Source organism: Anopheles stephensi, chromosome 3, assembly GCF_013141755.1.
Source record: "Anopheles stephensi strain Indian chromosome 3, UCI_ANSTEP_V1.0, whole genome shotgun sequence".
In the NCBI taxonomy this organism is placed as follows: domain Eukaryota; kingdom Metazoa; phylum Arthropoda; class Insecta; order Diptera; family Culicidae; genus Anopheles; species Anopheles stephensi.
Window position 1 is genome coordinate 26547546 of NC_050203.1, and position 12661 is coordinate 26560206.

A 12661-nucleotide genomic window follows, 5' to 3' on the forward strand; every position below is an offset into this window, starting at 1 on the left:
TCGGTGTCATTCTCATGACATGGCTGGAGCACCGCTAACCAGCTTAGCGACCCTTATTTGAACTTTTGGACGTCGTTGACGATGCGATCAACTATCTTATTTACTTATCCGGTACTACAACTTATCTTGGCCTGTCGCAACAATACTCGATACCGATCATGGTCCAGTGCCGGCGTCTGCCATTCTACCTTCGATTATCCCGGCCGTTTTGGAGGACGCATCAACAACATTACACCATTTAAGTTTGGGCTTCGGGCAGTTTGGGGATCTACCACGCCTCCTCTGTCCCTGTGGACGGCCTCCTGTGGACGGAGTCCTTTTAGACTTTACGAGCTGGATCGTCCGGTGTCATTCTCTTGAGTTGACCACCCAACCACCACCATGGGCTATTAGCCCATGCTTCGTGCTTCATCGTGCGGCTTCGTGAGATCATCGTATAGCTCGCAGAGCTAGTCATTGTAGCGACTACCCCATTGTCCATTGTGCACACAAACTATCTCCAGCGATCTATTGCGAAGAAAACAGACATACGGGGGGTTTACGGACAAATCTAGTGGTCGATGACATGCTTTTTTGGGACTTGCTGGAGTTCCTCGTATCTCACCGCATTAAAAAGTGTTCAGTTCCGATCGACGATTGGGAACCTGATATCGGATGCACCAGATTCTTGCCCAGATGATTTCAACCAACCTGCTTGGAACTTTAGCTATAAAAGCTTATTGTAATAAGTGTCATTCTCAGCAGCCCTTTTCTGAAGAATAATAGTAAAACATTAACTCTTCCATAGCTTTTGTTTTATTTTCGCTAAACGTAAACATCATTTCGTAAAGTTCTACCTAACCAGTAACGCGTACAATGTGTTGTTAATTAAAAAAAAAAACAGTAGAAAGAAGAAACAAAAACATGTAGTAATACGTATGTTTGTGCGTATGTTGTAAAAATATTGTAAAAAAGAGAGTTCTTAGCATACACAATGGAAAAGAGTATCGCATGGAAAAGAGAGATACAAGTTAAGGTGTACAAGACATATAGGAGAAAGAAAAAATGCAGAAGAAATGCAGTCTGTACCAGTCGTCGCACTACTTTAGAAGTAGCTTCATGGAAATTGATCTGCCGTTTTTGTTCTGTTTTGGCAGGAGCAAGCAACGGGGTGTGTCGTCTGAATATTGCGCAATGATGGGGGGGTTTTACTCCTAAAGTCATGCAATATTGTGTTAGGCGTGTTTTCAGTAGCATTCTACCTAGTTGTAACTATCCTAATCTTACAGTGCAAAAGTACCTTCTAATTGCGTTTCCCTTTTTTCCATATCCTACCCCCAAAAATGCCTTTATCTCTCTCTCTCTCTCTCATTCTCGTCCTGTGTTGGTAAATACTTTCGTTTTCCAAAAAACACACAAACAAATCAAAAGCCTTCTTATTTCACGTCAAGTAATAAAATCCCCATTTTCCGGTGTTTTTTATCCATTCCAACTTTCAAAATCACAGGCACCGGCGGGCTCTCACCGCACTCAAGTCATTCGTTTCATCAATTCCTAAAAGCATTCGGGTTGCCCTCTACATAAATGCCATTTTCAGTGTCTGTTTCTGTGTATAACAACGCCTAGTAAGCTTACGAAGTAGGAAGAGAAGTTAAGGCAGAGCTTGCATTAATTGCACTTGGCTATTTTATGTATGATTTTCGTCTGATTCGAGAGATTTTTCCTTTCTGCTTCTCCACAGTCTTCAACGAATTCTTCACTCTCGACATCTCTCTCTCTCTCGATTAGTAGCGCAAAAAGCAGCACACTCAAAGCTTATAAGGCGTGTGCTTTAAATGATAAACCACTAAAGGAAGCTCGGAAGACACGGATCAAATGTGGATATGAACAAGCGCATTCATATAAAAACACTGCGGGAAGGCTATTTGCTTTAAAAACCCCCTCTGAACGGATCTAAGACGTCTGATCCTTCAGACGGGACTGGGCGCGCGTAAGCTCCGAATCGGCCCGCACTCGATTGAATGCGTCGGTTTTAACGAAATCTACCGTCGTGTACGGTGTGCTGCTTGTTTGTGCGGCCGGTTTCGCCGCGCCCGTATCACCGTCACGATGATGGTGGTGATGGTGATGGTGCCGTGACGATCCTGCCCCACCCATCATCATATCATGCGATGCAGAACTGCTGGCGGTGGCCACCACCGGATGATTGTGGTTGTGGTGGTTCGCGTTCGGGTTGCCGCCGCCGCCGCCGCCGCCACCAGCACCACCAACACCACCGATGCTGTTCGGTCCGACCGACGAGTAGATTGCGCATTGGTTCGTTTTCTGCGGGCTGCTCGAGTGGTCCAGATCGAGATACTGGAGACGATCCTCCTTTTTACCGGCAGCGCGTGGAGATATCGCCGATAGCTATTAGAGAATGAGAATAATGCATTAAAAACTAAGAATCTAATGCTGGGTCACGTAATTTCGAGCCTTACCAGTGAAATGTTTGCATCCTGCGTGTTGCCGTACGTGCTTTCGGTCGCTTGATTCGAGGCGAGATTCAGCGAAACGGGTCCACCCTTCCGACGCATCGAGTTTGTACCGATCTGAGAAGGCAATTAAGTATACATTAATACAATCGTTTGGGTTAAGCGATCTAATCTTCCGCCATCTTACCTTTGGAGTAGCCGGCTTACGGGTACGATCGACCGTCGGAGGACTTCTTGCCGACGACTGCTGCCCACCACCACCGCTGGCCGAAGCCGGTATGGCCGGTGCTGGCGTTGCGCTACCATTGCCACCGAGTGAAATCTGCTGCTGCCTAACACCCTGCGTCACGGACTCGATCGATTTAGTAATATCGAGGGACGAGCGTGGCTTTAGGCGGCGATTTATGGCCGGTGCGGATGAATCGGGCTGAAAAATGTAGGGGGCCAAAAGCAGTTCCAGTTTTAAGAATTGACTCTAAATCGGGTCCCAACAATAGGGAAAAAAATGTCTTCGATGGAAAAGGGAGTTTGATCCACGTAATGAAATAGATAGATTCGAGTTTCTCATCGACCGGGAAGTTCGACACTTATCGAAGCAGATGTAAACCTTGTGCCTCTCCAAAAAAAAAACATACCTGCTCGCTGAAATCAAATCGAAACACGTTGCCCTCCACCTTCGTCGGGGCGGCGTTCGTGTAGCAGTGGGGCCGCGGACGTCCGAGCGTACCACACTGGCTGCCCGCCGTACCGCCAAACTCGCTGATCAGGTTCGGTGTGCTGGACGCGACCAGATCGCACTGACTAAGCGGTGAGAGCAGATCGCCGTCCGGCAGATGCATACTGCTGCCACCGGTGTACGGGTGCTGATGGGAGCGTGGAATATCGTAGAACTGCTCGATATGCTAGAGAGCAGAGAAGTAAAACCAATAGAAGTTTAGAGACATTCCTATTTAAATAGAGAAAATCTTGCTAATTACCGTACTAGCTTCTCTCGGCCCGATGGCAGGCGAAACATTCTCCGTGTCGGATGATATAAGATCCTTTGCTCTGCAAAACCGAAAGCATGTCCTTCATCAGTGAGTTCTTCATCCTCCTTTCCCCCCCAACCCCAACTTACTTTTCGATCCCCTCCAAGTTCATGCTCGCCCGTTTCGGTGGTCTCGGTGGTGCACCGGCCACCGGTACACTCCCATTCACAGCAGCGCCGGTAGCACCTTGCGCCTGCTGCTTTTCCTCCGTCGTGTTGGGAACTTTGGAAAAGCGCTGCACATACGTCCACCCGACCGCATCATTCTCGATCGAACTATCCGACGGCCGGGTACTGCGATCGATCGTTCCACCCGTTGCTCCGGCTCCACCACGATTCGCACCCTCTCGCCCACCACGTGATCCATCGCCGGGCGAAGCAGCTGCCGTCCACTCGTCATCCGTAAACACACTCTCCGAATCGGAGGGGCTCGATTTACCGCTACAGATCCCCGGCAGTCCAGCAGCAGCAGCAGCAGCAGCAGCTTTATTTGCACCGGAACCACCACCAGAACCCAGCACAAGCGATGATGGGCCACCGCCACCGGAGGACGCTGCCAGCTGTCCACCACCACCAACGTTGTTTCTCTTTGGTGAGTACGGTTGCTCGTTGTTGACGAGATTGAAGCCGATGTTGGTGTGGCTGCGCGGTGTCTCGTAGAACCGTGGATCGAGCGAGTTGAGCGGCGTCACCGGACTGCCCGAATAGCACTCGCTGATCGGTATGTAAGGGCCGGACGAGGTGCTCAGCGCCGGCGACGGTTGTTCCGGTCCACTGTCGAACGCACTGGTCGATGGGGTGCGTTCGGTTAGTTTAAGATTCTCGGGAATCTTCTTGCCACTGCGCTGCTGCTGCTGCTGCTGCTGCTCGATGTTTAGTGATTGTGTTCGCATATGGTGTACCATCGGACTGCTGCTGCTGCCCGGTCCGATACCGTTCGTTGTGGTGGCTGATGACGGTTCGCCGTTTTTCGTCGCCGGTTTACCACGCAGCGACTGGGAGCGTTCGATAATGACGTCCAGGTTCGAGTACGCTTCGGCCGCGTTCGATGCGGGCTGACCGCCGAGCTTCGCTTCGCAGATGATCGTCTCGCGGTTGGTGTAATCCATCGAACGGAAGCCCATCATTTCCTCGTTCTGGTACGTGCCGTACGGGTTGTACGCTGCTGGCGTACGCTTTTGCTGCTGCTGGTGTTGCGACTGTTCCGCTGTTACTTCACCCGCCACCGAATGATTCAGCATGGTTGTTTCTGTTTCGTTTGATACGTCCGTTTCCACCGGCGCTGCACCATTGGTGGCGGTTGTGCGCGCTGGTGGCCGCGTCTCGACTACCGTGTCCGCCATATTGATCGCATCAGCCATATTGATTGCGCCGATATTATAATCTAACAAAAAAAAAAAAAAAAAAACGGGGAAAAACGAAAGCGATTCGATTAAAACCATTCGAAGAAAAGACGAGCCGTCTCCCCGGCGCGTGTTTACACTTACATGGCCGATCGTCGACGGTTTGCGTTTCCTGCAGGCTGCACACCTGACAGATACAGTTCACCCAACCGCGCATGTCTTCCTCGGTGTCCGCGGCCAGATAGTACGTGCGGGTTGGCGTTTTCACGTCGAACATGTGTGCGTACTTTTCCTTCTGCCGGTCGAGCCGCAGCCCAGCGTCCACTTGTTCGCACTGGTCCAGATCGATGATGCCCTTCAGCTTACGGCATTTGCGGTCGGTGTAGTACTCGAGAAAGAACTGACCGGGCAGCTCACCCTGCTTGAGCGTGAACCAACGCCTTCGCCAGCGCTGTGCAACCGACGCGGGTAAGAGAAGAGCAAACCAAAGAAGGGACATAAGAAAGAGATGACTAGAATGAATGGAGTGGACATTGTGGATCTCGCGGATACCCATTATAGGTTGCCATTGTAGGTTGCGAGATGGCATATTTATGGTGAAACAATGGGAAGGGTGGCAACATTGGAATGAGTTAGCACACAGACAGACAGGCACACACGTACGATCGGTTATCCGGACACTTGCCGATCGGTTCGGACAACGGCACAATGCGATGACATAATTTCTGCGACTTTCTGTTCACAGTTTCGACGAAATCCCGGAACGAACGTGCCCGTTTGGAGTAGTGAGAACCCACCACCAGCCAACAACCGCAACACAACATCAACAAACAAACTCACTTTGTACGCGAGACAGATGTGAGCAGAATGCGAAATGAATCATCCGATATAGCGCGAAGCCTACACACATGTGTGCTGAAACGAACACCACACTGGCAACTGTTTCGTTTCCGGTGGGGTGAGACTTAGAACATAAAAAGAAGAAGCCCCACAACAATTCAACTGCTCCCTGGAAAGCATAGCTTTGATGTCTTTTAAAGCTCCCAGTAATCGGTCACAGAAATAAAAAAGACTTCTCTCACACTCCTTCGAACCGGATTTGAACCAGTGACCTATGGATTACTCTATGTTTATATTGTGTAGCTCTCTGCACACAAATCTTTCTACAGTCCACCGCTCTACCAACTGAGCTATCGAAGGCACACAACCACAGCCGCTCCCAACGTGAACGCATTCACCAACGCAACCAACAACCACACAACAACGGCCCACTTTATCTCTCCCCACCCGGTCCCATTCACGCCCAGCACATACCATACGGCAACATCAGCATAAACCTGCCCCACACAACATGCGTGCGCGTGTATGTACAAGACCCTCTCTCTCTCTTTCTCTCAACCACTCACAGTTGACCAACACAGCGCGCGCGCAACTATACAGACGAGACAGCGTCAACGAACCAAGCCGAAGCGAACCGTTTACTTGAATGAACCGCGAAAACTGTCTTTCATTAGGCAGACGGGGCAAAACTCCGAAAGTGAATGAATGGACACACGCGCTTACACCCTAAAGCGCGGTCGGCTGCTGCGATCGCTGCGCCCCACTTGTCAACTCGCCCAAAATCACCAATCCCTTCCAAAGCACCTCTACTGAGAGATGGGTGGTGGAATAGTCTAAGCGGAGCTATTTTTAGTACCCAGCATCTCGGACATTTAGTTCGCGGGAGGTGGTCAGTTCTCCGCCTGCAACAGGGAAAATTCGATCCAGCAAGAATAATTTCCTCTTCAAACAGAGGGAAACTCGTGTGTGTGTGTGTGTGTGGCTAAACATGCACCAAGGCAATGTGGGTAACTTCCAAACCGCCAATGAAGTTGATCTTCTACCGGGAACGATCATCATCAGCAACAGCACCACATTCCAATTGCAATTGAGTGGATCAACCCGCGTGTAGACACGATCGGAAAAGCAAGATAACGGCCCCCTATACACATACTTCTAGGGGCGATCAGAGATGGGGGTACAGACGTGGTCGTCCAAACGACTCGCGGCAATAGGAACTAATTAAGCTGATCCGCTACAAAATGGAGAACTGGGAGTTCCAAAAGTTGGGTGTCTTTCTACCCGCACAAGCGCATACACGCCGCCAATGCAAGCTGATTGCTATATGATGATGAGCTTACTGGTCGGTTCATCGCTTCTTGGGATGCTCCGTAAAGGGTTGATATGTCCCGGTTCATAATTAGAGACACTGTCAGCAGCAGCAGCAGCAGCAGTGTTCGTTATGATCAAGCTGAGAAAGTGGGGGGTGTGGTTGATTGAGAATTAGATCAACGTAATAAATGTCAACGAGTTGGTTCTTTGGTCAGCCAAGCAATTTATCAACCTGTTTTCAATGCACTAATGGCCTTCGACGACTGGATTGAAGAGAAATTCACTATTTTAAATAAAACCATGAAGAATTGGTTGGTAAACGATGGCGCTAAACCGTGGGCTGACCAAGACCATACTGATCAACATCAAATTTTAAGATCTCTTTCTCCTAGTTAAAGTTTAGGAAGAAGACATGAGCCTTGACGTGTACACCATTCCAATATGACTTTTAAATCACCATTTTGGACACAAATGTTGAAGGTTTATATTCAAAATGACAGAACAACGACCATCAAAGACAAATCCGTGCCTGATTATATTAATCTTTAGCCATAACAGCTGGATCATATGCGATCGTGTCAGAAGATACCTCAAGAAGGGAGGGTGGTTTGTAAATTAATTTACAAATTTAATTAATTAAATAAATTTAATTAATTTAAGCGTCATAAAATTTAAAATAAAGTTACATTTGATCGGTCCAAATCGTGCTGGTAAGGGAAAGACGGCAAAACAAGTAATCAGATGTTCCATAATACAGCTTATTAGGTTAATTGAGAACCTATATTTAACCTAAAAATAGGCCTCAAAGCAATCACCCTTACATAATATTGACCATTTGCAGCTAATAATATCCAGATTTCCCAACACTTCCAGCTGCTGTCATGACTTTACTACAGTTGTAAAACTTAAACCGCACAACCATTAAAACACCCAACAAAAATGCATTAAAGTAAAGCAATCTTAGTTTGAAAAGGTCACCGAAATGGAGGGTGCCCGTTCGTGTCTCCTACGCCACGAATATGCGCTGAATATATAATGTTAAAAGTGAACTTGTGCGGACGCAAACAAAACGATCGTTTGTTTTCCGTACCCGGGTTCTCACCCCCATCATCACACCCTCCGGAGGTCACAAATTGCGTACGGAACGTTGGAATTGCATCTCGTGGAACCTTTGACCAGCGCTCGGATGGCTGACGGTGGGGTGTTGTCACGCGCTTCATTTTTCATTGAACATCAGCCCGTTATCAGCTGGAAGGATGAGACTAGACCTTCAGGCTGTAGTTTGTTTTTTTTTTTTTTTTTTTTGTAAAGAGGATGGCGGATCGGAAGAGAGCATACAATTGTTGGCAATCGTCGTGATAGCATCATCATCAACCGACGGAGCGAAAGACTCATCTCATCTCATTGTGTGCTGACGGCCGACGCCAACGATACGGATTATGGCGTATAAAAGGCGAACTGCTCATTACACCGCCGTGTATCGCGCGTTTGTGTTGGCGAGTAGGCGAGCACTTGGAGATGCGGACGGACCGCTCCCCCTGGTCACTTGACGGAACCGCTTACACAAATCGCTTCCCCCAGATTTGCTCCACTTGTGAACGACCAAGAGTTGTTGGTATGTACGTGTGATGTGCATTCGATAAATAAGGCGATAAATTGCAAAAAAAAGAAGAGATTCAACCCTAATCGCAATGCTATTGAAATAGCTAATGCGCCCCCGTACTATGACGCATCGAGATCTAATCCACGTATCGAATATCTGTAAATCGGATCCGGCGTCCAAGGAGTTCTATTTCATTGGACTTTCTGAAGTTCCGGTTCGCTGGTTCGTTCCGTCTTTAACAGACGCAAACTGCTTTCTTCCATCGAATGAGGTTAATGCTTATAGCGTACAGGTGCGTCGTTCCCTCTATAAGCGTCCCATCTTATATCTTGTTGATAACAGTTGCAAAATAAGGGTAGGGCTTCTGATGTGTTCGTGGACCTTTCCGTTCATCTTGAACTCGTCTTTCCCTGCCTTTCAAAGCTATCGCACGCACGCAACCGTACTTCTCGACCTGGGTGGGCCGCTTTATGCACCACCAACATCGACGGCAGTGTATCGAACCGGATCATCGCCGAGGGTGGGGATCATCTCCACCAGCGGGTCCACCAGAGCTAGGCCACAAGATCATAGGGCGAAAAAGCCGCACAAAAGCGGTGGAGAGCAGACGGAGGAACTAGATTCACTGCGTGATCGTTTCACGTATTTCGACAACCTTCAATGTTACCCCGGGTGTGTTTCCTCTCCCTTGTTTTTTTTTTCTTAAATACACGGATATTATGATGGGTATCTAATTAGATGGGATGCTGCTTGCTTCATTCTCGGGTTGTACCGCGATTGGGATAGAATCGGAGAGTCGGTTCTCGTCGGTCGTTATGTGATGGTGGGAAAATTGGGAAGTTAAACGAGAGAAATAGAATGAACGAAACAGCGATTCTAATACGGAAATGTACCACTTTTTCTATCGTTAGTCGTGGAAAAATGTTTTCATTGCAATAGGAACATTGAAACGAGGAAAGTTAATTTCGGTAGCAACCTTTTAATCTAATTCGAAACAACTGCACAACTGCAGTTCAAAGGGAAGTTCTTAAGCGTTGGGTTTACACATAAGTTTTTGGCGTTTTTTTACAAACGAGTGAAGATTTATTATAAAATCAAAGGTTTCGTAATTTTTTAATCCAAATTTACTCCATTTTAAATCTCTTAAGCACAATAAACCATTATCTTATCAGCTAGATAGATTTAATTCCATTGACCTTTTAAGATATTCAATCTTGATTTTAGTATTCCACGACTTATTTGGCACGACCCCATCAATCATTCCACGAAATCAACTCATCATTCCACGAATGAGTTTGGCATTTGATCAGATTATAAAAAAAAAAAACTTTCATTACTAATCCCACACGAAGGCTCCCTTCAGACTCTGATACTCTGATATTTTTGAGCTTGATTGAGCCCTCAGTCCCTTGAATGCTGTTCCATAATCATTCAATTAGCAAACGATAACCTTAATATAAGATGCAGTTAAGCTATAGAAACTTCATTTTTATCATCTAATCTTGTTCGTACACCCAACGTGTTAATCCCACATTTCCAGCTGCAAAAGAGCAACACCCTGTCCCTTTACCCAAATAAAAATATCCCAATAGTGCAATATGGACAGTGCAAGAAGTCCTTTATGATGTTCTAATAATATAAATTGGATGACTGTTGTTCTTCACATTTAGGCGCTACAAAACCTGGGCGAAGATCGTTTCCCCACCTGATCGAGCGATCATTTGTTCCTTTATCGCGCTTGCCATGCTTTAACTGTGGTATTAAACTGAGCAGCGCCTACTCGTGAGAGAGAAACGTTAAAAAACCTCTACAAAACTGTACAGCAACCACCATTTTTTTTTTTCGATCATCATGATGAGTCTTGTACACCGCGGAACCAGCGCGTGCGGTCAAGGTCGGCAGTAGTTTGCCATATTCCGGAGGCGTGCGAAATCCTCGCGAATCGACCAAATACAAAAACCGGGGCTGGGATGGTGTTTGGGGGTGATTGGGAATGACAAAATGGGGGAGGAAGGTTGGGGCAAGCGAATAATAAATATATGCTGGTGACTCACCGCGCGCCAGATACGTTTCGTCGGTGGCGATTTGATGAGCCAGCCTTCGTGGTAGACCTCTTTATTCGTTGTCGCCATCTGGGTTTACTACTACTGCTGCTGCTGCTGCTGCTGCTGCCGCGTTGAGGATAATAATTCCACAATAGGCTGGGTGGTGTATGATGTGACAGACCGGCCCGCCTGTCGGTGGTGTGTTCTGCTTTCACACGTTCTTCTGCCTGCGGGTCGGTCGCCCGTTCGCTCAAATGTCGCCTCAAGATGTTTGGGATGTCCGCCGGGATGTCACCACTTCTATTGCTTGCTGCATTTGGACAACGAAAGTTGCTTCGTTGCTTATTCGTATTGCTTTCCTTTTCGTCTACACTAGTGCTAGGCCTTGCCGGAATGGATTGTCCCAAATTCGCACCTTCGATTTTGGTGTGTAGCGTTGGAGCTGATTGTTTCGTTCTAATCGACGACCACCATCGACGCCGATCGATCGATTGCCAGCGACCACATTATTATAATTATATTTCGTTTTTATATTCTGACGCTTGGTCCTTCCTTCTTCTGCTGCAGGCACTTGGGTGTGTTTTTATATGGTTGGATTCAGTAGGGAGTTGTTTTACTTTTCTAGTGCCGGGTTCTGTCGTCCACGCCCATCATCGTCACCCCGGGCGGGGAATTTGCGGACTGGTCGATTTGTTTGCGATGATCTTGTTCCGTCGATTAATCTCTCCCTTTTTGCAACTTCCTTCACTGCCAATGCCCGGCCAAAGCAGGCTGTGCGCGAATGGCAGCAACCGAGGGTGATTCGCAAGACCTGCTGGGATGGTTTGTGGTGTTGTTGTCGTTGATTCATGCGCTAAATATGCATACACAAACAAACTGCCTCAGAACGGACTCCGGTCTGGGGTTGTACCGCCGCCCCGTCGTCCACTTACAATGAATTCTTTTATCAATCGCCTCTTTCCAGACACAATGCTCGCGTTACACAAAGGCGATGGTTGCTCACTCCGTTCCTTTATTTTCACTGTCCGTATGGTTGCGATCGATGCAATAAATCCCTCCGAGACTTTGGCGATGAAACGGATGGAGACACTTGCTACGAGCTTGATAAGCCCCGTCGTCGACGGCCACGGTCGGACACGCCGGGCGGAAACGGTGTGCGTGTGTGTGACGAACCGACCCACACCCGATAACGTGTGATAAATGTGGAATTATCTTACACAACAGAACACCAACAACCAATACGGTGATAGCGTACACTTTTGGGCGCGATGGGGGAAAAGAATTTTTTTTTATGTGAACAAACGCACAAAAAGGGAAACGGAAACGATCACTTTGGAATGAGCGCGTTGTGTTACATCGATCGATTGATTCCGGGGTATTTTTGCAGCACCACTGTGATCCGCGTCGTCTTCGATTACATTTTCACCACCCGCAGCAGTACACACACTTGCTTCGTTCGGAAACCATTCTAGAACCCGCAAAAAGGGGCTTAAATTTCTACACTACTTTACTTTTAGCGATCGATCGACATCTTGAAATCGACTCGAAGCACACGCCACAAAATAACACGGCCCACAAACAGAGGGATTACGTTTGAGCAAACAAATTCGATCGCGGAACGCGCAGAACGAGAAAACGAACGATCAATTGCCCCCGGATGCAGCGGAATTAGCTTCCAGCGAGTGTGGTGTGGAACAACCAACAATGACGATGATGATGGCCGATGTAATGCCACCCCACCGTATGCTGCTGCAGCCAAGATGTCTGTGTTTTCCGTTCTGCGGGCGCTGATGCTGTACGGTGAATGGTTAACCAAACATTTCCACATCGATCGGTGAAAAACGCAAAACGCTAGCGAACGTACGGGTGCGAATTAAAACACACCGAACAATTAACAGCAAACATTTTATGAACTTTTCAGAATATTTATGCACTTTTCTGCCCCTGCTGTTTGACAACAACCAGTTTTGGTGCTGAAGTGTTTGCGCGTTTATGGCGTGCGGTTCAGTACTTGCGTGGACCGCGAAGTTGATGGGGTC

General features: G+C 47.6%; 1 protein-coding gene and 1 non-coding gene across 4 annotated transcripts; both read right to left on the reverse strand.

Annotated features, from left to right (window-relative positions):
* Positions 1-772: 772 nt before the first annotated feature.
* Positions 773-12597, reverse strand: LOC118511484 (protein daughter of sevenless). 3 transcript variants are annotated; one of them, XM_036054635.1, is made up of 9 exons: positions 11555-12597; positions 10632-11475; positions 4968-5274; positions 3571-4864; positions 3431-3500; positions 3089-3355; positions 2641-2880; positions 2460-2570; positions 773-2388 (listed from the first exon to the last, which is right to left on the reverse strand). In XM_036054635.1, exons 2-9 carry the CDS (start codon positions 10707-10709, stop codon positions 1933-1935), a joined length of 2823 nt encoding a protein of 940 aa, XP_035910528.1. In that variant the 5' UTR covers positions 10710-11475; positions 11555-12597; the 3' UTR covers positions 773-1932. The 3 variants fall into 3 exon arrangements, with proteins under 3 accessions (XP_035910528.1, XP_035910527.1, XP_035910529.1); XM_036054634.1 differs by having other exon boundaries at positions 10632-12597; XM_036054636.1 differs by lacking the exons at positions 10632-11475; positions 11555-12597 and adding an exon at positions 6138-6267.
* On the reverse strand, positions 5908-6023 carry Trnay-gua. The gene is made up of 2 exons: positions 5987-6023; positions 5908-5943 (listed from the first exon to the last, which is right to left on the reverse strand). It is a non-coding gene; the product is annotated as a tRNA-Tyr (tRNA).
* Positions 12598-12661: the final 64 nt, after the last annotated feature.

Excerpts from the sequence above, each read along its gene's own strand:
- LOC118511484 (XM_036054635.1), bottom strand. The coding sequence starts at position 10,709 with ATGGCGACAACGAATAAAGAGGTCTACCACGAAGGCTGGCTCATCAAA. Across the intron at positions 3,501-3,570 it reads AACTTGGAGGGGATCGAAAA|AGCAAAGGATCTTATATCAT; the intron begins GTAAGTTGGGGT and ends TCGGTTTTGCAG. Across the intron at positions 2,571-2,640 it reads GTAAGCCGGCTACTCCAAAG|ATCGGTACAAACTCGATGCG; the intron begins GTAAGATGGCGG and ends TTGCCTTCTCAG.